We start from the raw sequence: 26,843 nt of genomic DNA on the forward strand, positions 1-26,843 counted from the left end.
GCCTTCTCAGAGACCCAAACTTTATCGTGCAAACACAATAAAGAGAGATCTTTGCATGTGTGATTTATAGAGAGCAGAGCAGTAAGCATGTTGTGGGTCTTTGACAGCAGCAGCCCCGTCTACAGTTGAGGCACCTTCCTAATTTCTGAGTAGGAGTCATTGCTTTCTGAGGTCCTGTCCCTGGCATCACTGGCAAGCAGTTATTTCTCAGGGCCATTTTTCAAGATGAAACAACTTTTATAATTCCATGAGAGAAAAGCTGTGCTCATGAGTGTGACCCAAATCCCACAGCTCTGGGTGGAGACTCGGAGCGCAGCAGGCACTGCCCATCCCCCGCCATGCAATTCAAGGAGCCTCCACTAAGTGACACGTCCAGCGTGCCAGGGACCTGGGTGGTCACTGACACTCTGACCACAGCTGCAGAGGGCCCATGCGATGCTACAGAAGGAAGTGGGAGAGCAGCCAGGCTCCCTGCACTCACCTATCTCCCACCAAACAGACCATACACTGGCCAGAGCTCATGTGGGTTTCACAGGATGCACAAGGGATATTTAGGAAGCAGCCCAGCCCTGAGCCGGTGTCCGGGACATGTTGGGGGGGTGGGGGGGGACACACGCTGTGACTTCAGAGCACATCTGGAGTAGGTAGGTGTTGTCTGTTTTCCAGGAGGTGGAATCAGGAGATGAGGGGAACTAGATGGAAGCAGGATGGTGTAGCAATTGAGAGTTTAACACCTGGTTTGGCCACAGACAGCTGGGACCTGGGTTGGGCGAGTTAACAGCCTGGTCAAGCTCCTAGTCCCCCTCCCTACAGCCCATGCATAAGGTGTCGTAAGCATCAAGGAAAACATCTATGCTGAGAGCCTAGCAGGTGGGCAGCAGAAAGCCCAGCACACAGTGGAAGCGCTGAGAAAGGAATGAACGTGAGACCCCACTGAAGCTGATAAGAGAAGGCCACACCTGCCTGGACTCTCCTCCAGTGATGTGACCTGGGTGGCGTCTGCTCCCAGCAGGCTGGGCCGGGCTCCTATGGCAGGAAGGAGCCCAGAGACTGTGTGCCCCGAGAAACACACAGGAGGAAGAACCGCAGGGCAAGCCCAACGGCACACGCTTGTCCACTCTCAAGGGCCCAGTGCTGATCCTCAGCCGGGCTGTGCCCAGAGCCCATGACCGCCTGGGCTAAGAAGAGGCACCACTGACCAGCGATGGGGCCACATCCCGGGAGCTGCTCCTGGTGGGGGGATAGGTGACACCAAGCTCATGGTGAGGAGAGACAACCTCTGCCAGTGCAGGGCAGCCCGTCTGCAGAGGAGCAGAGTGGGGCTTCCTCCACACACTGTTTCTCATGAGGGCATCTCCTTGGCATCTGCCAGTGTCTGCCCAGACACATGTAGCCTCCCCACCACCTCCCAGGCAGAAGGGCACGTTCTCGTGCAGCCTGGGTCTGTGCCCCATCTTACGCTTGCACCCATACAGCTGCTGACGGCTCGAGGTGACCACAGGCCACCTCCTCCTCCATGTGAGGGGCCATCCTACAGACGCAGAAGTTTGTTTTCTCCCATAGCAACACCCTGTTATTATTCCAGACCAGCAAGGGAAGTGAGGTCAGGACTGTGGGTGGGGAGCCAGTGGCTCCAGCCCCCCAGCCATGGGAAACAGGATACTAACATCACTTTAGTCTTCATATTCCTCTAGCACAGCTGAGTACCTAAAGACCACAGCGTTAACGCCCTCACAATTTTCTCTTCTACAGCCCTTACCCAGGGGCCTCAGGGTCCTTTCACAACCCCACACATCCCCAAAAAGCGGCCGCTTGAGGGGGAACTTTCCAGACTGTGCATCAGCACTCATGTCCCGTCTCAGGAGCAATGGCACAGATCGAGACCTGCTGTGCACACTGGCCGATGTATAAACCAGCTTTCGACAAGCACACTGATGTGATAAGATGGAAAATAAACACCCGGTCACTGGGCAGGACTTGCAGGAAGGGCAGGGAGGGCCGTTGCACGGGAATTCACCAATATCCTCAGGTCCGTACAGCGGGGAGCTGTGGGCGGCGACACAGGCAACCCTCTAGGGAGCAGCAGCCCATCTGCTCGCAGCTGCGGGGGGTCTTCATTCCACATGGAAACTCAGGCACTTTAGAAGGAAGGTCTTCCATCTGCAGAGACCTGTGGCACGAGCTGTGCCGTGACCACGCAGTAGCACCCAGCCTGGCCCTGGTCACCTTGTCTATCATCTTCTCCCACAATGCCCAGCCACCAGAAGGGTGCACAGAAGCTGGTGTGGACTGAAGGAAAGCCCAGGAAGGCACGAAAGCAACAATTCAAGCCACAGAATTAAACAAAGGACTATGAGAGCCCCTTCACACATCAGCAGTGGGAACCTTCAATTCTATAAGATGAAGAATCTCTTCCTGATTTATTAATCAACAAACACTTAGGCTGTGGTTCAAGGCCTTCAGGAACCCCCAAATCCTCAGACCCCCTATGGCAGCTGCTCCACCCAAATCGTGTCAAGGCCAGGGTCAGAGACTGCACGTCTGAGTTGGGACCAGCCACCCTGAGCTGTGGCCCACCCCTGGCCAGCTCTGTGCCGTGATGCCAGAGTATGGCCAATGGCTGGTGCGCTGAAGAGGACATGCACGCGGCTTTGGGCATCAAACGCCAGGAATGAGCGGACCTCCATCAACACAGGCGGATGCACAACAGAACACTCAGCACCATCACAATAAGATCCACTGACACACACCACATGGGCAGGCTCGATGACAGAGCGTGTGGTCACATCGCATCCCAGAGCCAGCACACTCATCTTTGGTATCAGAGACCCTGATGGTGCTTACACTGGGGGTGGGTGCTGATGACACAGGACATGAAGGAACCCTCCTTGGTGCTGGAATGGTCCATACTTTGATCTGCATAGTGGTCATCTGGGTGTGCAAACACATAAAATTTCATCAAGCTGCCCACCTGAGATTAGTGTACTTTACTGTCACACACACTAAACTTCACACAGCAGAGACCTTGCCGTGTCAGAGGTCTGGAACAGCTTCCTGAAAAGGCTGAGCTTTCAGCCTTCAGACATGCCTGAGCTCCACAGGCTGAGCTCCGTGGGTGAGAGTAGGAAAGGATCAGGGGGCTGCAAGGCCAGCCCCTGGACCGGGTAGGGGGACACGTTAAGGATTTAAGAGGGCTGGGCCCCCCAGGAGGGCTTTCGTGATTTTCAATCTCTTTAAGCAGCAATAGCTTTTTTTCTTTCCCTAATTAAAATGCTACACATGTACCCCAAAATATGGAGCAGATGCACTGGTTGGGGATGGGGAGTGGAGGCCACTCTCTTGGTCTCCTCTGCCGCAAGAGCCTGCACAGAGCCCAACAAGGAACACGGCCTTGGGGAGAGACGAGGATGGATGTGTGGGAGACACGTCCCTGGATGCCAGGAACCTGGGAGGGACTGACCCAGGACAGGGAATAGAGCATCACGGTAACTGTGTCACAGCTGCAGGGGCGCCCTGGTGCTGCTCCCCGGTCCTGCGGGGGCACGGGGCTGCCACCTGGCTCTGGATGAAGAGGCATGTAAGGTCAGCGGGGGACCAGGAAGGGGTGTGAGCACACTCCTGGAGACACCCTAGTACCGGCTCTGAGGAGGAGGCGCGGCCGGGCCTGCAGCTCTCAGCCATAATTCAGCACTGAGGCTAGCAGGAGGCACTGACAACGGCAGAAATACACACTGGGGCTTCTCAATCAATTTCCTTTTAACTTTCAAAGTCTCTTTTTCATTAAGCTCATTTCTGCCCCCTTCTGCCCCCTCCCACCCATGGCACTAGCAGGGAGGGGACAAGGCTGCTGACCCCTCTCAGATATGCCCCAGGAATGAGCCAACTCATGAATCAAGCTTGGGTCACCTTCCTTGAAAAGTGGTTCTTCTCTCAAGCATCCTAATAGACCACTTCTGAACTTGCAGTTTTCAAGAAAATCCAGGTGTTCCTCGTCTGAATCCAACTCAACAGCATTTATTGGGTACCTACTGTATGCACAGCGCTGCTCTTCACATTTCAGATGCTGGATTTCTCCCTGGAGCTTACTCCTGAGAAACGCAGCTAATCCTCCGAGCTGCCGCCAGCAGAGCAGCGGAGAGGACTAAGCGCCCAGATGAGGACAGAAGACTGGAGCCCAGCTGCTCTGGAAGCAATGAGGGGAGAAGCAGCTCCAACTCATCTCAGAGCAACCTGAGCAGGTGGCGTGCCTGGAGGCGGGTGGGACGGCAGGCTCGCGCCCGAAGCCTTTGGCCTCAGGGAGCTGTGGAGTTGGGGATTTGGTGACACTTTGGATACCAGGATGCAGGACCCGGGACCCACCCCACCCGAATCTGCCCACCTGCCGGAATGAATCTTCACGGACCATACCTCTCTTTTGCTGAGGAAGATTCGCCCTGAGCTAACATCCGTACCAATCTTCCCCTATTGTTGTAGTTTGTGGACTGCCAGCACAGCATGGCTGCTAACAGCGGTGTAGGTCTGCGTCTGGGAACCGAACCAGGGCCACTGAAGCTGAGTGTGTGGAACCTAACCACTAGGCCACCGGAGTTACCCCTGGACCATACCTTTCTAAGCTGGGCACATTGTCTATCCCGGCTACCCCTGCACCCCAGCATGAACCCCATGCCTGGCACAAAGCAGCTGCTCAGTAAACGAATAAATGACCGGATGAGTGGTGGGATCAGACTTTTAAGAACAACTACTGAATAGAGGACTTCCCTCAAGCCCACACAGCAAGAACCTGCTACAGCGATGTAAGGAAAACAGAACTGCTTCCCCGACAAGCTCTGAATCTAGACAGCCGGAGGGCATCTGCCTCATTCCACACGGCATGAGCCAGGAAAATCTGCTTCGACATCAAGACCTGGACTTCAGGGCTTGTCCGAGGACGGGGGCCAGGAGCCCTCCTCCACCAGTGGCCACAGACAGCTCCTGGTAAAGGGCACGGACTCTGCAGCCAGACTGCTGGTGCCCTCCAACCTCGGGCAGCCTAGTGAAGCTCCCTGGACCTCAGCACTCTGCCCTGTGTAACGGGGGTGATGGCAGAAGCCCTCCTGAAGGGTTGTGATGCAGATTAATGGGTCAGTATTTGCAGTGTATTTAGAACAGTGTCTGGCATGTATATACATATATATTGGGGCAGGCAGTTAAGTAAATTTTAAGAAATACTTCTGAACACAACCTACGCACAGAGGGCAGTGTCCAGCCTGGACCATCTCTATACCCCCAGTGTGTCCAGGGCAGCCTCAGAGCAGGGCTGCAGGGTGTGTGTTGGGGCTAAATGGGGCACAGCAACCCCCTCACTCCCATCACTCCTCAGGTTCACGGTAAAGAAGAAACCTTTGGAGGTAGGGAGCTAGTAAATGTGTAAACAGCCAGCTGAACAAATCTAACACCTAGATCCTGAGGCCCCTTTGCCCACCACTGTTGTAATTCCAAACACCCTCCCTGCTGGCCTCTAAAAGTCCAGGAGGCCCTGTCACAGGAATGGGTCAGGATGCCTCTTCGTTTTCGCTGATTCTGGACGTGGTTCACAAACGTCAGAGCTGCAGACACCCTGAAGGCTGCATCTTCCAATCTCTGACACTCCTTCCCTTCCCTAAACCGGGAGAGCCCTCCATCTGAAATGTCGCGGGTCCTAGGAAAGGGCTTGACACCTGGCTTGCTGGGGTGCCCCTGGAGGGTCCACAGGGCTTCCTGCCACTCACAGGCCACAAGCCCACAAGAGGTGTGCCTGCCAGACCGACATTCTCTGCTGGGTCCCCGAGGAGAGTCTCCTCCAGATGCAACTTCCCAAATCAAGTCACCGAACCTGTTTAGACACAGACGTGCACAGATACAACAAATCCGGAACCTCAGAAGGGTGTAGCTGACACACAGGTGAGTCAAACCGTGTCAGGCGGTTCTCAACTGGCCCACGGGAGGCTAGTGCCCAACCATCCGACAGGGAGGGCCTGGCCCCAGCTCCAGCCCACCAGGTGGACGGGTGTGTCCTTGCCGCACTGGCGGCCAACAAGCTCAGCTGGAGATAAGATCTGGGGACCAGAGGAAACATGTGGACCTAAAACACTGCCACCTCAGCACCATCTGCACTGACTGGAAACTCTGCTGTGGACAAGCAGCTCCATAACTCAACAAAACAGAAGACTAACAGAAAAAAGGATGCAGGAGAGACACAGGCAGCTGAAAATAGACACACAGATAGCCAACAAATATAAAAACTTTCAATTCACTAATAACCCAAGAACACAAACTAAAACAGCGTGAGGGTGTTTCACTTTCTAACTGGGAAAGAATAAGAAAACACCTGGTGCTGGAGGGAGGGGAGGGGAGGGGAGGGGAGGGATGGAGACGGATAAGCAGAGCGTCTAAACCGGTAAAGGAGACTTTCCTGAAGGAAATTTAGCAATATGATCTCAAAGCTTTGAAAATGTGCATACTTGTCACCCAGTAATTTCACTTCTAGGAACTTGTCCTAAGGAAATAATAAGAGTTCTGTGCTGGTTTAACAGGATCAGTACCCTCTATATACTTTACATGATACACACACACTCTATATGGAATCTTCACACAAAGATTAAAATATGAAGATGTTATTCACAGCATTGTTTACTATGGAAAAGATATGGAAATAACCCAAACAAAATATTGTTAAATTAATTATGGCTTACACATAAGATGGAATACTATGTAGTCATTTAAAAATATGTTTTCTAAAGATATTAATGACATGAGAAAACTACATACTGTTAAGTTGAAGGGAGAAAGCAGGCTACAGTCACATGCCTGCAACAACCTGACCCTGACTCTATACAGCAAACACATGTGCGTGCACAGGACGTGCACAGGGCTGGGGCACACGGGGCAGCAGTGAACACTGGCTCATCTTTGGATAGGAGAATACCCTCTTGGTGCCTGATGTGGTTTTTAAATTTTCTACAAAATTTGCATTTGTTTGGAATCCAAAAAAGCCTCCAGCATTATTCAAACAAAGCAGCAATGATTAGACTGACCTTCAGAAGTGTCAGTCTCCCATAAGCACGGGGGACACGACAAGCCCTGTGAGCGTCGACACAGCCCTGGGTCCCTGCTCTGAGAAACAGCCCTGTGCCAGATGGTGACAAGTCCCACGAGACGAGAGGAACACGAAGTGGTGAGAGGATGGAGGGAGCTTGGCCTGGTGAAGGCTTCGGACGGACTTTGCAGGAGAGGGTCATCAGGAAAGGGCAAGTTCTTACAGAGAGCATCTCACGTCGGGGAAAGCCACAGAACCTGGGGCACACAGGCTGGAGAGAACACGCATGAGATCCGAGTGGGAAGGACACCAGAACATGGACCTCGTGTAACGCAGGGCCTCCACCAGAGGGCAGGGGCTCAGGGCAGAGCACACAGCTGAGGGGATGCCTATGCTCTTCTAGACTCTTCAGGCCTCTGCACGTGCTGGTGGGACTGACGAAACACGTACGTAGTCAAAGGCGTCTGCAGAGTCGTAATGGCGCTGTGCCGCTGTCTGTCTTCTCCTCAGATGACAGTCATCTCCAATTACTCTGCCCCCACCTACCCCTCGAGGGGCCTTGCTCTCCCGCATGTCCGGCCCTCCCCACTGCCGGTCTCAGGGGAGGAGAGGCACAAGTCAAAGTAAGTGGGAGAATGGCTGGGCACCAGAACTGAGGACTCAGAGAAGCAAACTGCTGGTTTGGGGAGGAGCAGATGAATCACAGGTATTAAGCAGAAATGTCTGGGGAAGTGTAAGGGGCTACAGGATGGGGGAGAGCCATCACGTCAACACAACGTCCCCATGGCTTTGGGAGGTGCCCAGCTGTGGCAGACAGCTAATGCCAAAAGTTCTGAGGATCAGAGGTGATTTTCAGATGTAATATCCTGAGATGCCACAGAATTCTGATCTGCAGTGCTTAACTCTTACAGCTCTGAGCACTCTGCAGTCTTCAAAGTGCTTTCACACTCATCCCCTCATTTGGTCTTGGGAGGTAAGCAAACAGCACGATGTTCATTTTACAGATGAAACAACCAAGGCTCGGAAAAGCTAAATGACTTGCCTGAAACCTCACGAGGTGGCAGGTGGCAGACCCGGCTGGAATCAGCTCCCTGGCACCATTTCCCCACATACAAACCCAGTGTTACGGTGCGACGTTTAGGTTAAATAAAGGTATCGTTGTCACAAAGTTTTGCCTCCTATGCCTGGACAACAAGCTGGACTAAAGGCTCCTTGCAGAGACGGACTCCATGGCAGCAACTACCAACTACTGAGGGGGAGTTGTGCACAGAGGGAAGAGCCACGGGGACCCTCTGGACAAACAGTAAGGCAGCCCCCTCCTCCCAAAGGGGAGAGCATATAACTAGCCAGCCCAGGAGGGCCCAGGTCTGTGGGGCTCTTCCAGGGGCGCTCCAAAATTCAAATGAAACTCCGGCTCTGCCGTTCACCTGCAGGGGAGCACTCACATCTGAACTTGAACCCAGGCTCGGGCAGGGCAGATGCTTTCTTCACTGGGGAGCTGCAGGAGGCAGAACATCTGGCTGGGCCCCCAGAACATCTACAGCTCTGGTCTGAGAAGACGCAAAGGCCAGCTCTTACTCTCCAGCCCCCAGCGGCCTGCAGGGTGCCAGCAGTCCAGGACTGCGTGATGAGGCCCACTGAGGGTATTCCCCTGGATCTATTGCTCTGGATGGATCCTCTGAGTTGTGTGTCTGATCAGGCTGCTGCAAGCCACACGTGGCTACTGAGCACAGGGAACGCAGCTAGCACAACTCAGGAACAGTGTTTAAAATTGACACCAGTCAGTTTACACCCAGGACCAGAGAGCGGCTGTGAAAGGGCAGCAGGAGGGACCCGTGTGATGGAAGTGTTCTGCATCTTGACTGTGCTGGTGGTGGACAAAAGTTTATGACCTCAACAGGCATGGACACATCTGATGAGGTCCTGGATGTGACATCCTGAGACACGATGTTACCTTTGGTGCTATGATACCTCCGCATGCTTTCTCACAACTGCTTGTGAATCTGTGATGATCCCAAAAGAAAGTTAAAAAAATGAAACCACACGCGTTCAGTGGCTATTGTAGTGGACAATGAGCTCTAAAATGCCACATTCCCACTGAGCTAAAGTAAAGAACAACTGTGTGGAGCTCCCACTCAGGCCTGTCCTTCTCTGCGGCATACTACTCACAGTGGGCACGTTGGGTTTGGGGGGGGTGGGGGCACTCCTGGGCTAAAGAGGGGAGGAGGGTGGGGCGAGGATCACAGAATTAGCATCGGGGTAAGAGTGTGATCTTACTAGAAATGAGGGGTTCATAAAAAGATCATGTCCCCCAAGTTGAGGCTGAAATCCTGCAACTCATTGCAGCTGGGTTCATTGCAGATACCCACCCCCCCGCCCCCACCATTCTCGAAAGATGCCCTGGAAATCCTACACCAAAGGGCCCTCCTTGGCAGGTAGGGGCAGCCAGGGCAGGGGGGCCGCTGGACTCCCCAGAGACGGCGCCACGCCACACCCGCCTCACCCCCGAAGTGTGCGCGGAGTCGAGGGTCAGAGCCCACCCTCCGGCCCCTCTCCCACAACTCAGGCTGCTCAGCCTTGCTTTACCAAGGGGTGGGGGGCGCAGAGGAAAAGGGAAATAGGGCCGGCTCCCCGGCAGCGGTCAGCGAAAGGCCTGAGGGGCCCCCTCCTCCCAGATCGCGGACAACTGCGGCTCCTCCGCCCGTGGGGTCCACTGCCCAGACCCTAGCAAACAAAAGCGTCTGCCGCGGAGAAGCCGCCCCCGCAGAGGGCAGCAGCGCCAGATTCTATCAGCCAATTACCCAAACGCGCACAGCCACCGCAAGTTCGGGCACGCTCCGGCCGGGGCGCGGGCAGCGGGAGGGGCCGCCAGCCCGCCGCGCCCGGGGAGTCTGGGCCTGGGGCGCGCCGGGGGGCTGGGCGCTGACGCGCAGGGCCGGGGGTCTGGGACCGGCTGCCCGTCTCCCCCTCGCCGGTGCCGAGGCCCCTCCGCAGCGAAGGAGGCGGCGCGGTCAGGGTCCTCGCCAGGGCCGGGCCCCCGAGGCCCCTCCACGGCCCCGAATCCGAGCAGCCCCCAGGTCGCCCCGGAAACGCCGTCCCTCCACCGCGCGGCGCGCCGGGTCGGTCCCGCTCGTGGAACAAAAGAGCCGCTCCGGCAGAGGGTCCGGAGCCTCGAGCGCCGCGGCCCCAGCTGGACGCCACCAGGCTGCCGGGCTTTGTGTGCGCGCAGGGCGGGAAGCACGGCGGACCCCGCGCGCCCCACGGACGGCGCCGCGCTCCGAAGTTGTCGCCGGCGCCAGTCCCTCCCGCGCTGCCCAGGGCCCCGCGGGCGCCCATTCATTCGCTTGGGGGGCGCACATCGCCGGCGGGCTCACCTTGCTCTTGACTTCCACCGCGCTGCAGTCGTAGAAACGCAGGGTCTGAGACTTGTGGAAACTCCGGTTCATGGTTCCGGCCCCGCTCAGCCTCGTCCTCGCCCACGCTCCTCGCTCCAGGGGCTTCAGAAGGACGATGGGGCCGCAGCCCCGGCCCCCGCCCCGGCCCGCGCCCGCTCGGCCGCCCGGCCGCTCCGAGTGCAGCGGCCCGAGCTGGGCTGGCCGCGCGCCTCGGGACTCCAGGGGCCGCGCGCGGGAGGCGCAGGGCACGCCGGCGCGCGCCGCCCCGAGGACCCGCCCCAATCCCCGCCCCGCGCCCCAGGACCCGCCCCCCCCAGCCCCAAGGAGACACGTCCCGCCCCGTTCCGCCCGCAGGACCCGCCCTGCGAGCGCCAAGGAGACACGTCCCTCTCGGCTCCGCAAGGATCAGCCGCCAATCCCGCCCCGCACCCCGAGGACCCGACCCCCACATCCGAGGAACCGTCCCCTGAGCCCCGAGGACCCGCCCCCACGCCCGAGGACCCGCCCCCTGAGCCCCAAGGGCCCGAGGACCCGCCCCCTGAGCCCCGAGGACCCGCCCCGACACCCGAGGACCCGCCCCCTGAGGACCCGCCCCACGCCCCGAGGGCCCACCCCCTGAGCCCCGAGAACCCGCCCCCTACAGCCAAGGACCCGCCCCTGAGCCCCAAGGACCCGCCCTCTGAGGACCCGCTTCCGCCCCTAAGGACCCGCCCACATACCCCTGCGTCCCGCCCTCTCTGTGGCTGCTCCCGGCTGGGTGCGCGCTCCGGTGCTCACAATCCGAGCCCGGGAAAAGCAGCAGCGCTCATCTGCACAGGGCGCCCTCTCCCCACCTAACGCCTGCACTTTCTCTCTCGAGCTCGCCGCCACGGATTTGTTTGCCTCCACGGGGGCACCCGGTAAGGGGGCTGATTTGGGCTGATTTGGGCCATTGTCTTGGATGCTGTGGGAACCACCGAAGGCTCGACCCTTTGGCCACACCTGTCTGTACGCGCTGCCAGGTGACAGATGTGGGCCAAGGCTCTGCAGGGAGGCACCTAAGGCACAGTCTAGCGGGTCAAAGGAAAAGGATAAGGGGAGGGTCCTCAGTGCCTCCAGGTATGTCTGGTAACAAGGAAGATTTCCGCAAGGCCGGTGGGATGGCCAGCAACGTCCCTGAGTGCTTACTACTTGGAGGGCTCCGGGTTCCGGGCTGCCCACGCCAAAATCCTGCCCTTGAGGAATCTGTGATGAAGCTAAGAAGACAGGACAAATAAGTGTTAAAAACTATTGTAAAGTGTACTACTATGGATAATTGTAATTTATAAGTCGTATAATTATAAATTTCCTCAAAATTAATTGTAAAAGAAATCTGGAGAATACTAAGAAGTGAAAGAAAAACGTTAAAGTCCCCATATTCATACTACTCAGCAGTTAGTTCTGTTAGCCTTTTGGTATATTTTATCTCTGTTTATTTTTCTCCATATATATTTATATTTTTTACAAAATTGTGATTGTGCTGTTTTACCAGTTTTGCAACATGCTTTTTTCACCCCCTGTTATATAAAGAAAATTTTCATTAAATATTCTTAGAAAATTTGGTTTTTAAGAACTGCATATATGAAAATAGGCATAACTTTTAATCATTCCATTATCGGATATTTAAGATGTTTCCAATGTTTTGCTTTTATATAATACTGTTTCTTGAATTTACTTATTTTCTGATTATTTCATTAGAATCAAGTCCTAAAAATAGAATTACTAGTCCATTGAGTACATATATCTCTAAACCTTTTAATACAGATTGCCAAATTGCATTACCCAAAATTTAATTTTTATTCCATTTCACTAAATATCCTGTGACATGCCAGGGACTGCGATCGCAGAGGTGCAGAGCTTCAGTCCTGCCCATCAGAGAAACACCGGGCTGGCCAGGTGCACAGGGTGTCCACAGAGTTGCAAAACAAGGCACATGTGAAGCAAGCTAGCAAACGAAAATGCCAGATTTCCAGAGTCAGGAAAAACTATCCCAAACAGAAGGTTGAGGATGTCCACTGGTCTGAAAGTTAGAAAGGACCTGGTATGTTAGTTTATTATCTATGCAAAATTTAATAAATTCCAGGTAGAATTTTTTTAAATGTCTAGGAGATACACATTCAGCAAGCTGAGAGAGAGCAAACTGCATACAGAGGTGCTGGCTCTCTCTTCAAGGGACGTTTCCGAAACTGAGTGTGAGTCTTTGGCCCTGAGAAGAGTCACAGGTTATTGCTGATTGCTGACAGGGAGCATCATTGTCCTGTATGGGTGGGAGAGGCCGAGGAGCCTGCTCGGGGCCAGCTCCTACCCACATACTTGAAGAAGACGGATGAACGGCATTCTAGGTGACGCAGGCAGGTTACCAACCAGCAAGCCCAGGGCTTGAGGAGTGGGAGGAAGTCTGGATGCTGTCGAATTCCAGACCTGATGGAAGTGAGATAATTGCTGTCATCCCTGTGGCCCAGAGTGGTCCAAGGCCCAGCAACACACATTCCAGCGGCCTTGTTAGCAGTACCCCACCCAGACCCACTGAGGCGGAGTCTGCCCTGGAACAAGGTCCCTGGGGGCTCGTGTGCACACTGTTCCCTTTTCTTACTTATCTGTCGCCCTGTCTCTTCTTGATTGGCACGATCAGCAGGAAGAAGGGCTGGGAAACTAGCAGCTGCATGTGGAGCCTGAGCTTCCAGCAGAGAATTGAACAAGCTTCTTTAGGGCTCGAGCCTGTGGGTGTGTTGGGTGGAGACAAAAACAACTGGCCGAGCTGAGCCTTCAGTAGAAAAGCTGCTTCACAGTCCAGCAGCACGACCGAAAAGCTCTGCACAGGTCCTGACCTGACACACAGCTGTGGGGCCGCAGGAGCCTGGGGGGCCAGCAGGTGGGCTCCAAATGGTGCATGCTTGCCCCAGTCACAGCCGGGCACACAGTGCTGACAGCTCTTCTGTTACCTCCGAGCTAGCTGCCCAAGCAAGCTGCTCAGAGATTGAGGTGACATCAAGCGAGGAGACTCAGCGAAGGTGTTGGGAACTGGGGAGGCCTTATATTTCCATCGTGCCTTCTGCAGGCATCCCACAAGGCACCTGGATCTCGGTGAACCTGGACAAGGCACTTAACAGAGCCTCAAGATTCTTTATTTGTAAGGTGGGCACAGCCTTAATGTTTCCTGGCGATATCCTGGTGACCAAAGACACACCAGCTGCGGCCCCCCTTTGAGATCTTTAAAGTGCTCTGCCCGTGTAAGTGGTTGCAGGGGTCTTATACCTTCCCAGCAGTGCCCCAGCTCTGGCCTGGGGTGGGGTGGGGGTGCCAGGAAGGGGTGTGCTACCCATGAGATGAATGTCCAGGCGGAGGTGCCCTTCACTGAGGTGCACACTTAGTGTTTGTGAGATGAACGCCCAGGCGGAGGGCTCACTGAGGTGCACACTTAGTGTTTGTGAGATGAACGCAGGTGGAGGTGCCCTTCACTGAGGTGCACACTTAGTGTTTGTGAGATGAACGCCCAGGCGGAGGTGCCCTTCACTGAGGTGCACCCCAGTTTGTGCCGCAGGATAAATGCAGGCATTCCTAAGCAGAACAATCTTACCTTCCCTCCCCAGGGGCACTTGGCAATGTCTGGAGGGTGTGCTAGCGGCAGGTAGAGGCCAGGGATGCTGCAAAACACCCTGCCATGCGCAAGACAGCCCCCACCACAAACTGCCTGGGCCCAGACTGTCAGCATTGTCGTGGGTGAGAAACCTGGGCATGTAGCGATGCTGGCCTCCAGGAGAAGCTCGGGATCCCAGCCCATCTCTACCCCGAGGGCACTGGTCCTCTCCTCTAGCTTGGTTAAGTTTGAGGACCTTATGTTGTTCACTGTTTGTTGGTGACCTGGTACCCGGCCTCAGAAGTCAGGAATGGAGGCCTTGTTACCTCCCTAACTTCTGTGGACTCAGAGTGGCGCCCCAGCGCCCGCCCTCATGGCAGAGCAGAGTCTGAGAGGCCAGGTGAGTGACTCCTGGCTTCAGTGCCAGCAGGTTTGGTCTTGGTCTCACTGGTAGCCTACAATGTATTGTTTTGGGTAGAAAAAGAGAAATCAAGCTAATTAGCAGTGAGGTGGTGGCTGCTCTGTGGACCACCCTTGACGGCAAGGCTTCAGGGTATGCTGATAAGTAGCAGAGGTCTGATGAAGACAAGCGCTCATGCCCCGACTCCAAGCCTAGGACCTTTCAGAATTTACCTCATCAGAAGGCTCTTGCTGTCACAGGCACCCCCTTAGACCCTCAGCATGCTGCCCAGCTGTGCACCTGGAGACCCAGGAGCAGTGTGGGGTGTAGGTCCACTCCAGACCAAACTCCAGGTCAAAGTGGCTCAGCCTGAGGCTGAAAGGAGATCCACCCGTAGCTTAGTGGTGAGCCTCTCTTGGGACGGAATCCTCTCCATTGTCTTCCGCATTTTGAAAATGTCTGGCATAAGTGTGTATCGCTGTAATCAGAGCCCTATGAAAGTGGAAGCTCACTGGAGGCACACAGCTTTGCAACAGGATCCTGTTGGGCTGTGGACCCACCTGGGTGCCTAAATGCACGTGAAGCTGAGTGCTCTGTCAGCAGCAGTGACCTCCCAGAACACCAACATTTCCCAACTTCCAGCCTGTGGACCATGCATGCTGTTGGCCGGGAGACTTGAGTTCTCTTTTTCTCAGGTTCCTCATCTGTAGAGAAAGGGCCAGATGCCTTCTACAAATGACCAGCTTGTCCCAAATGACCCCTGGAGAGCCTGCCTCTGTGCGTGGACATCTTCTGGATGGGGGGGGGGGGGGACGCTGCTGTCTGCCCTCACAGCTCGATCTCTGTGACTGGAAGCTACCTGTTTTGTCTTCGTCTTCCCTGCTGCAGACACTGGCTGGTGCTTGGCCTTGGCACGAAGTGCACACCTTCTTCGTTTGCTGGTGCTGAGTCCTGGTCTTGCTTTGGACTTGGTCAAAGTCTGTGCTTCAGTTGGAGGAAGGGGCTTTGAGAGAGCCCACATGCTCTCCCTTCCTTTCCCAAGCGCTGCCCTCCCCCACTTTTCCAAATAGGCTGCCTCCTCTTCTAGTACCTGGGCTCCCCCATCTGTCTTCAGTTTTTTGTGGACTCGTAGCTGATTAGTAACCTGCCAGGGACCGTTTTTCAGATGAAGTTGAAGTGACTTGCTAGCATAGATTAGCTAAGAGCCTGTTTGTTGTGAGGGGATTTATGTTAAGGATCCAGCAGTTTCTCCTAGAACCTGAGGCGGGCTGCGCCTGCATTTCAGGGGTGCTGGAACCAGAACCTTATTGTAGGGGAGGCACAGGTGAAGAACATCTGGGTTGCACCCCAGCTCTGATCGCGTGTGATCCATGCGTGTACTCCACCTCTCTGCCTCAGTTTCCTCATCTGTGAGATGGAGTTAATCGTGATATTTCCCCTCACAAGGTTGTTATGAGGGTTAAATGTGTGAATGCAGTGAACACTCAGGACAGCCTTTCACACTAGGAAGCACCTACGTGTGCCGTTATTATATTAGTCCGGCTTCACCTTTTCTCCGTCAACTGCTTCTTCAGCGGGAAGGCAAGGAGGGGCATTCGAGGAAGGCGCAGGAGAAGACTAGGAAGAAGGAGGCAGAGGCAGGTCCGTGGGGTAGGGGTTTCTGTGACCCATGGGTGGGCCTGATGGAGAGCCTGAGATGCGGGGTCTACACTGGGGTGCATGAACAAGGGGCCGTGCCAGGGGCAGAAAGTCAGCGACCAGCATGTAGATCTGGACAGAGCAGGAAGGCATCAAGGCTCTGCTGTATCCAGCCGAGAAGATCTGAGCCCCACAGAAATGGGAGCTGCCTGTGAAGGGGGCAAAGGTGCAGTGATGCAGGATGAATAGGTTCTGGAGACCTGCTGCACAGCATGGAGCCTGGAGTTAACAACACTGTCTTGTACACTCAAAATGTGCTAAGAGGATGTTTCTTATGTTGTGTTCTTACCACACACACAAATGATGATAATAATAATAGTCATAAATAAATAAGGTGGGAGAAAACTTTTGGAGATGGATATGTTTATGACACAGATTATGGTGATGGTTTCACGGGTGTAAAGCTATCTCGAGACTCATCAAGTTGCATACATTAATTATGTACAGCTTTTTCTATGCCAATCATACCTTCCTAAGGTGGTTCTAAAAAAATAAAGTAAAATAGGAGAGAATATAGTCTTCCAAAGCACGGAGCATCTTGCCTGTCACAGTAAATACACAAGTAAATGGAACGATGGTTTAACCTCAGCTCAGGACTAGGGGCCAGTCCCACAGGTACTTGGTCTATGGTGTCTGTGGCCAGCTGCTCCCACCGCTGGCTCAGCATCGCTTCTGCCAAGCCTGAGGGCTAGCCCAACGAAGAGACTGGCCTCAGGCTGTGCTCCATCCTGACAGAGAAGGTGGGCTGCTCCCAGGCACATGACACTTTCTCTTGGTTACATGCTATCCATGCCACCCACCCCTTTTTTCTTGCCCAGGGCCTTAATCTTTAGCTCTGCAAGAACCTGGGTTTTCTGCGGACATTTTAGTTCCGGCAATAACTTTGTAGGTTTGTAGAATTCTGTGGACATTCTGAAGTGTGCAGATCTGTGTTCCCTTTGTTCCCCATCCTTGAGTCTGGAGATAAGATGGGAAGACTGAGTGTGCTGTGAAAGCAACAATAATAAATATCAGGCGTACTTTGCCCCTGGGTCCTCACACTTCAAAGAAATGGCAAACTGTGCACTTCATTTTATACACAACCCTCTTTAAGGACACATCTATGTACATAAAATGAAATTGTACTGAAAGAAATCTCGTTCCTGAACTTTGGCTTTGCAGAAGACACTTTGGTGTAAAAGTTCCTAAGAAAATGTGTTTTTCAAGCAACAAAAATGGGGTGAGAGTGTAAATGTGAAGTATGCTTCACAGTTAGAGTCCTTTTTTCTATTACTCAAGGCGAAATGAGCAGACTGTACAACTTAGATTCCAGCTACATCTCCATCATTGCCATCAGAGTTGTGTTTGGAGGACCCCAGAGGGCTGGCCAGCTGGGAGGAGCTTACAGCCTGGGGTCACAAACTATGGACAGTAGACAACTCTGGTGACCAGGGTCCAGCAAGGCCCGAGGTGGGTGAGGACAAGAGGTAGGGAGGTGGGCGTGGACACAGTTTTGCCCAGAGCTGTCGCTGTGGCTGGTGGTACGAGGGGAACAGAAGGCCAGAGCAGGTTGTGGTGATACTGAGGTGCTGGCTGAATGTCTTGAGCTGGGGCAGCAGTTGCCTTTCCCTGGTGCCTGGTCATCCCCTCAGCATCACCTTGGTCATTTTCTGGTCTGGTGAGTGCCTAGCCACACCGACACCTGTAGCCACGTGAGGAAACAACGGTGTCCGTCCTCCTCGAGTATTCCCAGCCCCCACCCCTGGTCTGGCTGACCCTGCACACCCCCTGGTCCTCCTGGTGGCATAGCTGTTCTCCTGAATGTCCCGCATTGTAGCACCTGTCACACCATGCTGTCAGTTTCTCTGTCCTTTCCCCCAGATGTAGATTTCCTTCAGGGCTGCCTGCCTGCCTGATGGGTGGATGAATGGATTCTGGACCTGTTGTTCTGGAACAGTGGGTGTCCTGAGAAACCCTGAGGGGCTGGGGGAGCCTTTCTCCGCTTTGTGCCCCAGCCTCTGTGGAGCACGGGGCCTGGGACAAGGTGGGTCTGGGATCTGGGAGTCCTCCAGAAGAAGGCTGCTCTATGAAAGTGGATTCTGTCTAGTATCATTATCCAACCACATAACGTGGTGTTGACGGTGTCACAGAAGGCATTTAGTCTCCTATAGTGACTGCTTGCAAATAGGAACACCTATAAATGTTTAATTTCCCAAGGGACTTCCAAAATAAATGGCTAATTCCCAGTGAAGAATTGTTCTTTTGTCCTTAACTTCAAAGTGGTTCTAATGGTGATTACGTGAAATTAAAGTGCAAACGACAGACACGTGGGATCATCCCAAAAAAGCAGTTCCAGACCCAAATGATAGTCATGGAATTGATGTGGCATGTAGACCTGAGCCACTTGCCTTCCCACCATGGCTCCTCATGTGATCATGCGCTGCCTGGGGGTTGTGACAAGATCCGCTAGATACCCATTTTACGGGCTCTGATCCTGTCTTGAGAGAGGAGGCTTGATGGTGAGATACTGGAGGCAAATTCTCCATCCCAGCTCCAGTCCCATGTGTGAGGGGCAGAGAGGGTGCCTCTGGGGAGGGTCAAGGAGGGCCTGAGCTCCATTTATGAGCTCCTGCTGCTGTTGAAAACACAGGCAGCATACCCAAAGGCCCCCTGAGCTCCCCCCGAATACTTAATTTTTTGTAATTTGATTTTAGTTTTTGTAGTTGATTTTATTTTGAGTGAATCAGCTATAAGTAGTTGTTTAAGAAAATCAGCTCTGCAAATGACCTAATAAACATATTTATTAAGTACATTAATTGGTCTCTAAGATTTTAATCTGTAGAGCTGGGGTTTAAGTGAAAAAGGAGGACTCTTTTATGATTGACCGTCTGTTACTGATGTATATTTCCTAACAAAACGTTCTCTGAGATACGTTCTTGTTTAGATAATATCCCATCACTGTAATATTTGAATCATTATGCTGTTGCATTTGCAATGCATTCTAGTGTATTTTCTGGTGGAGACAGAGAAGAAATGGGATTATTTCAGTTGAAATAAGCAGATGGCATAGTAAAGCTTTTACACTTCATCGTCATAGGGTCTCGCCTTTTACTCTTGAACCTGTTCGAAAAGGACCTTTTTGACTGTTTAATGAAATTATGTCTTGAGCTTGAGTGGAAACCCTCTCATTCCCAAACTGACTTACCAGCATCTCCGTCAACAGAAAGCAACGGCAGCATGCTGTTGCCAGAGCTGAGTAAATTCCCTGCATTCCAGAACCATGTGGGAATCATTTCTCACATCTGTTTGCATCCGACAAAGTGGCTCTGCTTGAAGCCCCTGGACCAGCGTGAGGGGCTGCCGTGTGGAGCCTACCCGTCCGCAGGAGCGCGTGTGCCCCAGGTGGGAAGCTGAAACGTGGGCAAACATCACCTTGCTTTTGGGTTTTACTAGAAAACCCTGAAGGGCATATTCAAAATACAAACCAAAGCCCCCAGAACATAAGCACAATCTTTGTTCTAATGATCACTTCAAACATGGATTAAAGTCTCAGGATCTGTTTTTTGAAAACATAAAGATTTTCACTGACATGTTGCTGAACGTTCCTGAATGTGATTTCACGACAGAAAAGCATCATGAGCTGCTGTGCTCGAGCTTCCTGGCACCTCTCCCAGGTGCTTCCAAGGTTGGAAGTAGATGCAGACCTTGATGCCCTTGGGATTTCTCAGGAGAAGACTCTATGAATGCCTTTCTTTGAGTCTGTTTCAACGTGTTTTTTGGGGCCAGCAGGTCCTACTACTAGGCAGGCTAGTTTGTGGGCATCTCCAAGATGATCTATCCACTTCTGCGTGGCGCTGTGTGCTGGCCTGGACAGACGTCAAGGAACCCTTCATATCCTCTGAGCTAAAGCAATAATTCCAAAGCCAGCAAACAGTTCATTCACTCAACTGATATGTGTCAACCTAGTAGGTTTAGAAATGGGTGGGCATCTTCTTGGAGGATGCTGCCCCCTTATAGTACTCAATCATAAAGGCCTCAGCAGCACACTGGAGCCAAAGAAAGTGAGCAAACAGCTGCCTGCAGCCATCATGGCCTAAGGAAGGGCTAGGGCTAAGGTGAGGGTTAGGTTTAGGGTTGCTGGCTCAGGGTCAGGGTAGGGGCAAGGTTCGAGTTCGGGTTAGGGGTTTGTGTTCAGGTTAGGGGTAGGGTTTTGGTTCAGATTCGGATACGGGTTAGGGTTTGGGTTTGGGTTAGGGTTAGGTTTAGGGTTAGTGTTTGGGTTCCTGTTCAGGATAGGGATAGGGTTCGGGTTCGGGTTCAGTTTCAGGTTTGGGTTCGGGTTCAGGTTCAGGCTAGGGGCTAGGGGCTAGGGCTACGGCAGGGGCTTAGGGCTAGGGCTTAGGGCTAGGGCTAAGGGCTAGGGCTTAGGGCTAGGGCTTGGGCTAGGGCTAGGGCTAGAGGGTTAGGGTTTAGTGATAGGGGTAGGGCTAGGGTTAGGGTTAGGGTTAGGGTTAGGATTCGGGTTAGGCTTAGGGTTAGGGTTACAGTTAGGGTTCGGGTTCAGGTTCGTGTTAGGGTTAGGGTTCGGGTTCGGGTTAGGGTTACGGTTAGGGGTTTGGGTTCGGGTTCAGGTTCGTGTTAGGGTTCTGGTTAGGTTTAGGGTTCTGGTTCGTGTTAGGGTTCTGGTTCGGGGTCGGGTTCGTGTTAGGGTTCGGGTTCGCGTAAGGGTTAGGGTTTGGGTTAGGGTTAGGTTTCGGGTTAGGGTTTAGGGTTCGGTTTAGGGTTAGGTTTCGGGTTCGGTTTCAGGTTCGGGTTCGGGTTCGGGTTCGGGTTAGGGTTAGGGTTTGGGTTAGGGTTAGGGTTCGGGTTAGGGTTTAGGGTTAGGGTTAGGGTTAGGGTTAGGGTTAGGGTTCGGGTTAGGGTTAGGGTTCGGGTTCGGGCTCGGGTTTGGGTTCGGGTTAGGGTTCGGGTTCGGGTTCGGGTTAGGGCTAGGGTTCGGGTTAGGGCTAGGGCTAGGGCTAGGGCTAGGGCTAGGGCTAGGGCTAGGGCTAGGGTTAGGGTTAGGGTTAGGGTTAGGGTTAGGGTTAGGGTTAGGGTTAGGGTTAGGGTTAGGGTTAGGGTTAGGGTTAGGGTTAGGGTTAGGGTTAGGGTTAGGGTTAGGGTTAGGGTTAGGGTTAGGGTTAGGGTTAGGGTTAGGGTTAGGGTTAGGGTTAGGGTTAGGGTTAGGGTTAGGGTTAGGGTTAGGGTTAGAGATAGGGTTAGGGTTAGGGTTAGGGTTAGGGTTAGGGTTAGGGTTAGGGTTAGGGTTAGGGTTAGGGTTAGGGTTAGGGTTAGGGTTAGGGTTAGGGTTAGGGTTAGGGTTAGGGTTAGGGTTAGGGTTAGGGTTAGGGTTAGGGTTAGGGTTAGGGTTAGGGTTAGGGTTAGGGTTAGGGTTAGGGTTAGGGTTAGGGTTAGGGTTAGGGTTAGGGTTAGGGTTAGGGTTAGGGTTAGGGTTAGGGTTAGGGTTAGGGTTAGGGTTAGGGTTAGGGTTAGGGTTAGGGTTAGGGTTAGGGTTAGGGTTAGGGTTAGGGTTAGGGTTAGGGTTAGGGTTAGGGTTAGGGTTAGGGTTAGGGTTAGGGTTAGGGTTAGGGTTAGGGTTAGGGTTAGGGTTAGGGTTAGGGTTAGGGTTAGGGTTAGGGTTAGGGTTAGGGTTAGGGTTAGGGTTAGGGTTAGGGTTAGGGTTAGGGTTAGGGTTAGGGTTAGGGTTAGGGTTAGGGTTAGGGTTAGGGTTAGGGTTAGGGTTAGGGTTAGGGTTAGGGTTAGGGTTAGGGTTAGGGTTAGGGTTAGGGTTAGGGTTAGGGTTAGGGTTAGGGTTAGGGTTAGGGTTAGGGTTAGGGTTAGGGTTAGGGTTAGGGTTAGGGTTAGGGTTAGGGTTAGGGTTAGGGTTAGGGTTAGGGTTAGGGTTAGGGTTAGGGTTAGGGTTAGGGTTAGGGTTAGGGTTAGGGTTAGGGTTAGGGTTAGGGTTAGGGTTAGGGTTAGGGTTAGGGTTAGGGTTAGGGTTAGGGTTAGGGTTAGGGTTAGGGTTAGGGTTAGGGTTAGGGTTAGGGTTAGGGTTAGGGTTAGGGTTAGGGTTAGGGTTAGGGTTAGGGTTAGGGTTAGGGTTAGGGTTAGGGTTAGGGTTAGGGTTAGGGTTAGGGTTAGGGTTAGGGTTAGGGTTAGGGTTAGGGTTAGGGTTAGGGTTAGGGTTAGGGTTAGGGTTAGGGTTAGGGTTAGGGTTAGGGTTAGGGTTAGGGTTAGGGTTAGGGTTAGGGTTAGGGTTAGGGTTAGGGTTAGGGTTAGGGTTAGGGTTAGGGTTAGGGTTAGGGTTAGGGTTAGGGTTAGGGTTAGGGTTAGGGTTAGGGTTAGGGTTAGGGTTAGGGTTAGGGTTAGGGTTAGGGTTAGGGTTAGGGTTAGGGTTAGGGTTAGGGTTAGGGTTAGGGTTAGGGTTAGGGTTAGGGTTAGGGTTAGGGTTAGGGTTAGGGTTAGGGTTAGGGTTAGGGTTAGGGTTAGGGTTAGGGTTAGGGTTAGGGTTAGGGTTAGGGTTAGGGTTAGGGTTAGGGTTAGGGTTAGGGTTAGGGTTAGGGTTAGGGTTAGGGTTAGGGTTAGGGTTAGGGTTAGGGTTAGGGTTAGGGTTAGGGTTAGGGTTAGGGTTAGGGTTAGGGTTAGGGTTAGGGTTAGGGTTAGGGTTAGGGTTAGGGTTAGGGTTAGGGTTAGGGTTAGGGTTAGGGTTAGGGTTAGGGTTAGGGTTAGGGTTAGGGTTAGGGTTAGGGTTAGGGTTAGGGTTAGGGTTAGGGTTAGGGTTAGGGTTAGGGTTAGGGTTAGGGTTAGGGTTAGGGTTAGGGTTAGGGTTAGGGTTAGGGTTAGGGTTAGGGTTAGGGTTAGGGTTAGGGTTAGGGTTAGGGTTAGGGTTAGGGTTAGGGTTAGGGTTAGGGTTAGGGTTAGGGTTAGGGTTAGGGTTAGGGTTAGGGTTAGGGTTAGGGTTAGGGTTAGGGTTAGGGTTAGGGTTAGGGTTAGGGTTAGGGTTAGGGTTAGGGTTAGGGTTAGGGTTAGGGTTAGGGTTAGGGTTAGGGTTAGGGTTAGGGTTAGGGTTAGGGTTAGGGTTAGGGTTAGGGTTAGGGTTAGGGTTAGGGTTAGGGTTAGGGTTAGGGTTAGGGTTAGGGTTAGGGTTAGGGTTAGGGTTAGGGTTAGGGTTAGGGTTAGGGTTAGGGTTAGGGTTAGGGTTAGGGTTAGGGTTAGGGTTAGGGTTAGGGTTAGGGTTAGGGTTAGGGTTAGGGTTAGGGTTAGGGTTAGGGTTAGGGTTAGGGTTAGGGTTAGGGTTAGGGTTAGGGTTAGGGTTAGGGTTAGGGTTAGGGTTAGGGTTAGGGTTAGGGTTAGGGTTAGGGTTAGGGTTAGGGTTAGGGTTAGGGTTAGGGTTAGGGTTAGGGTTAGGGTTAGGGTTAGGGTTAGGGTTAGGGTTAGGGTTAGGGTTAGGGTTAGGGTTAGGGTTAGGGTTAGGGTTAGGGTTAGGGTTAGGGTTAGGGTTAGGGTTAGGGTTAGGGTTAGGGTTAGGGTTAGGGTTAGGGTTAGGGTTAGGGTTAGGGTTAGGGTTAGGGTTAGGGTTAGGGTTAGGGTTAGGGTTAGGGTTAGGGTTAGGGTTAGGGTTAGGGTTAGGGTTAGGGTTAGGGTTAGGGTTAGGGTTAGGGTTAGGGTTAGGGTTAGGGTTAGGGTTAGGGTTAGGGTTAGGGTTAGGGTTAGGGTTAGGGTTAGGGTTAGGGTTAGGGTTAGGGTTAGGGTTAGGGTTAGGGTTAGGGTTAGGGTTAGGGTTAGGGTTAGGGTTAGGGTTAGGGTTAGGGTTAGGGTTAGGGTTAGGGTTAGGGTTAGGGTTAGGGTTAGGGTTAGGGTTAGGGTTAGGGTTAGGGTTAGGGTTAGGGTTAGGGTTAGGGTTAGGGTTAGGGTTAGGGTTAGGGTTAGGGTTAGGGTTAGGGTTAGGGTTAGGGTTAGGGTTAGGGTTAGGGTTAGGGTTAGGGTTAGGGTTAGGGTTAGGGTTAGGGTTAGGGTTAGGGTTAGGGTTAGGGTTAGGGTTAGGGTTAGGGTTAGGGTTAGGGTTAGGGTTAGGGTTAGGGTTAGGGTTAGGGTTAGGGTTAGGGTTAGGGTTAGGGTTAGGGTTAGGGTTAGGGTTAGGGTTAGGGTTAGGGTTAGGGTTAGGGTTAGGGTTAGGGTTAGGGTTAGGGTTAGGGTTAGGGTTAGGGTTAGGGTTAGGGTTAGGGTTAGGGTTAGGGTTAGGGTTAGGGTTAGGGTTAGGGTTAGGGTTAGGGTTAGGGTTAGGGTTAGGGTTAGGGTTAGGGTTAGGGTTAGGGTTAGGGTTAGGGTTAGGGTTAGGGTTAGGGTTAGGGTTAGGGTTAGGGTTAGGGTTAGGGTTAGGGTTAGGGTTAGGGTTAGGGTTAGGGTTAGGGTTAGGGTTAGGGTTAGGGTTAGGGTTAGGGTTAGGGTTAGGGTTAGGGTTAGGGTTAGGGTTAGGGTTAGGGTTAGGGTTAGGGTTAGGGTTAGGGTTAGGGTTAGGGTTAGGGTTAGGGTTAGGGTTAGGGTTAGGGTTAGGGTTAGGGTTAGGGTTAGGGTTAGGGTTAGGGTTAGGGTTAGGGTTAGGGTTAGGGTTAGGGTTAGGGTTAGGGTTAGGGTTAGGGTTAGGGTTAGGGTTAGGGTTAGGGTTAGGGTTAGGGTTAGGGTTAGGGTTAGGGTTAGGGTTAGGGTTAGGGTTAGGGTTAGGGTTAGGGTTAGGGTTAGGGTTAGGGTTAGGGTTAGGGTTAGGGTTAGGGTTAGGGTTAGGGTTAGGGTTAGGGTTAGGGTTAGGGTTAGGGTTAGGGTTAGGGTTAGGGTTAGGGTTAGGGTTAGGGTTAGGGTTAGGGTTAGGGTTAGGGTTAGGGTTAGGGTTAGGGTTAGGGTTAGGGTTAGGGTTAGGGTTAGGGTTAGGGTTAGGGTTAGGGTTAGGGTTAGGGTTAGGGTTAGGGTTAGGGTTAGGGTTAGGGTTAGGGTTAGGGTTAGGGTTAGGGTTAGGGTTAGGGTTAGGGTTAGGGTTAGGGTTAGGGTTAGGGTTAGGGTTAGGGTTAGGGTTAGGGTTAGGGTTAGGGTTAGGGTTAGGGTTAGGGTTAGGGTTAGGGTTAGGGTTAGGGTTAGGGTTAGGGTTAGGGTTAGGGTTAGGGTTAGGGTTAGGGTTAGGGTTAGGGTTAGGGTTAGGGTTAGGGTTAGGGTTAGGGTTAGGGTTAGGGTTAGGGTTAGGGTTAGGGTTAGGGTTAGGGTTAGGGTTAGGGTTAGGGTTAGGGTTAGGGTTAGGGTTAGGGTTAGGGTTAGGGTTAGGGTTAGGGTTAGGGTTAGGGTTAGGGTTAGGGTTAGGGTTAGGGTTAGGGTTAGGGTTAGGGTTAGGGTTAGGGTTAGGGTTAGGGTTAGGGTTAGGGTTAGGGTTAGGGTTAGGGTTAGGGTTAGGGTTAGGGTTAGGGTTAGGGTTAGGGTTAGGGTTAGGGTTAGGGTTAGGGTTAGGGTTAGGGTTAGGGTTAGGGTTAGGGTTAGGGTTAGGGTTAGGGTTAGGGTTAGGGTTAGGGTTAGGGTTAGGGTTAGGGTTAGGGTTAGGGTTAGGGTTAGGGTTAGGGTTAGGGTTAGGGTTAGGGTTAGGGTTAGGGTTAGGGTTAGGGTTAGGGTTAGGGTTAGGGTTAGGGTTAGGGTTAGGGTTAGGGTTAGGGTTAGGGTTAGGGTTAGGGTTAGGGTTAGGGTTAGGGTTAGGGTTAGGGTTAGGGTTAGGGTTAGGGTTAGGGTTAGGGTTAGGGTTAGGGTTAGGGTTAGGGTTAGGGTTAGGGTTAGGGTTAGGGTTAGGGTTAGGGTTAGGGTTAGGGTTAGGGTTAGGGTTAGGGTTAGGGTTAGGGTTAGGGTTAGGGTTAGGGTTAGGGTTAGGGTTAGGGTTAGGGTTAGGGTTAGGGTTAGGGTTAGGGTTAGGGTTAGGGTTAGGGTTAGGGTTAGGGTTAGGGTTAGGGTTAGGGTTAGGGTTAGGGTTAGGGTTAGGGTTAGGGTTAGGGTTAGGGTTAGGGTTAGGGTTAGGGTTAGGGTTAGGGTTAGGGTTAGGGTTAGGGTTAGGGTTAGGGTTAGGGTTAGGGTTAGGGTTAGGGTTAGGGTTAGGGTTAGGGTTAGGGTTAGGGTTAGGGTTAGGGTTAGGGTTAGGGTTAGGGTTAGGGTTAGGGTTAGGGTTAGGGTTAGGGTTAGGGTTAGGGTTAGGGTTAGGGTTAGGGTTAGGGTTAGGGTTAGGGTTAGGGTTAGGGTTAGGGTTAGGGTTAGGGTTAGGGTTAGGGTTAGGGTTAGGGTTAGGGTTAGGGTTAGGGTTAGGGTTAGGGTTAGGGTTAGGGTTAGGGTTAGGGTTAGGGTTAGGGTTAGGGTTAGGGTTAGGGTTAGGGTTAGGGTTAGGGTTAGGGTTAGGGTTAGGGTTAGGGTTAGGGTTAGGGTTAGGGTTAGGGTTAGGGTTAGGGTTAGGGTTAGGGTTAGGGTTAGGGTTAGGGTTAGGGTTAGGGTTAGGGTTAGGGTTAGGGTTAGGGTTAGGGTTAGGGTTAGGGTTAGGGTTAGGGTTAGGGTTAGGGTTAGGGTTAGGGTTAGGGTTAGGGTTAGGGTTAGGGTTAGGGTTAGGGTTAGGGTTAGGGTTAGGGTTAGGGTTAGGGTTAGGGTTAGGGTTAGGGTTAGGGTTAGGGTTAG

General features: G+C 52.9%; 1 protein-coding gene across 1 annotated transcript in view; it reads right to left on the reverse strand.

Moving 5' to 3' along the window:
• The window catches only part of PARD6G (par-6 family cell polarity regulator gamma), a 96,846-nt gene extending 86,161 nt beyond the window's left edge, over window positions 1-10,685 (reverse strand). Inside the window, exon 1 of the mRNA XM_070628008.1 lies at window positions 10,429-10,685. Coding sequence (XP_070484109.1) covers window positions 10,429-10,500 — 72 coding nt within the window. The 5' untranslated portion in view covers window positions 10,501-10,685. The remainder of the gene's footprint in view (window positions 1-10,428) is intronic.
• Between the last annotated feature and the right edge of the window lie 16,158 nt (window positions 10,686-26,843).

This window comes from Equus przewalskii, chromosome 7 (genome assembly GCF_037783145.1).
Source record: "Equus przewalskii isolate Varuska chromosome 7, EquPr2, whole genome shotgun sequence".
NCBI lineage: Eukaryota > Metazoa > Chordata > Mammalia > Perissodactyla > Equidae > Equus > Equus przewalskii.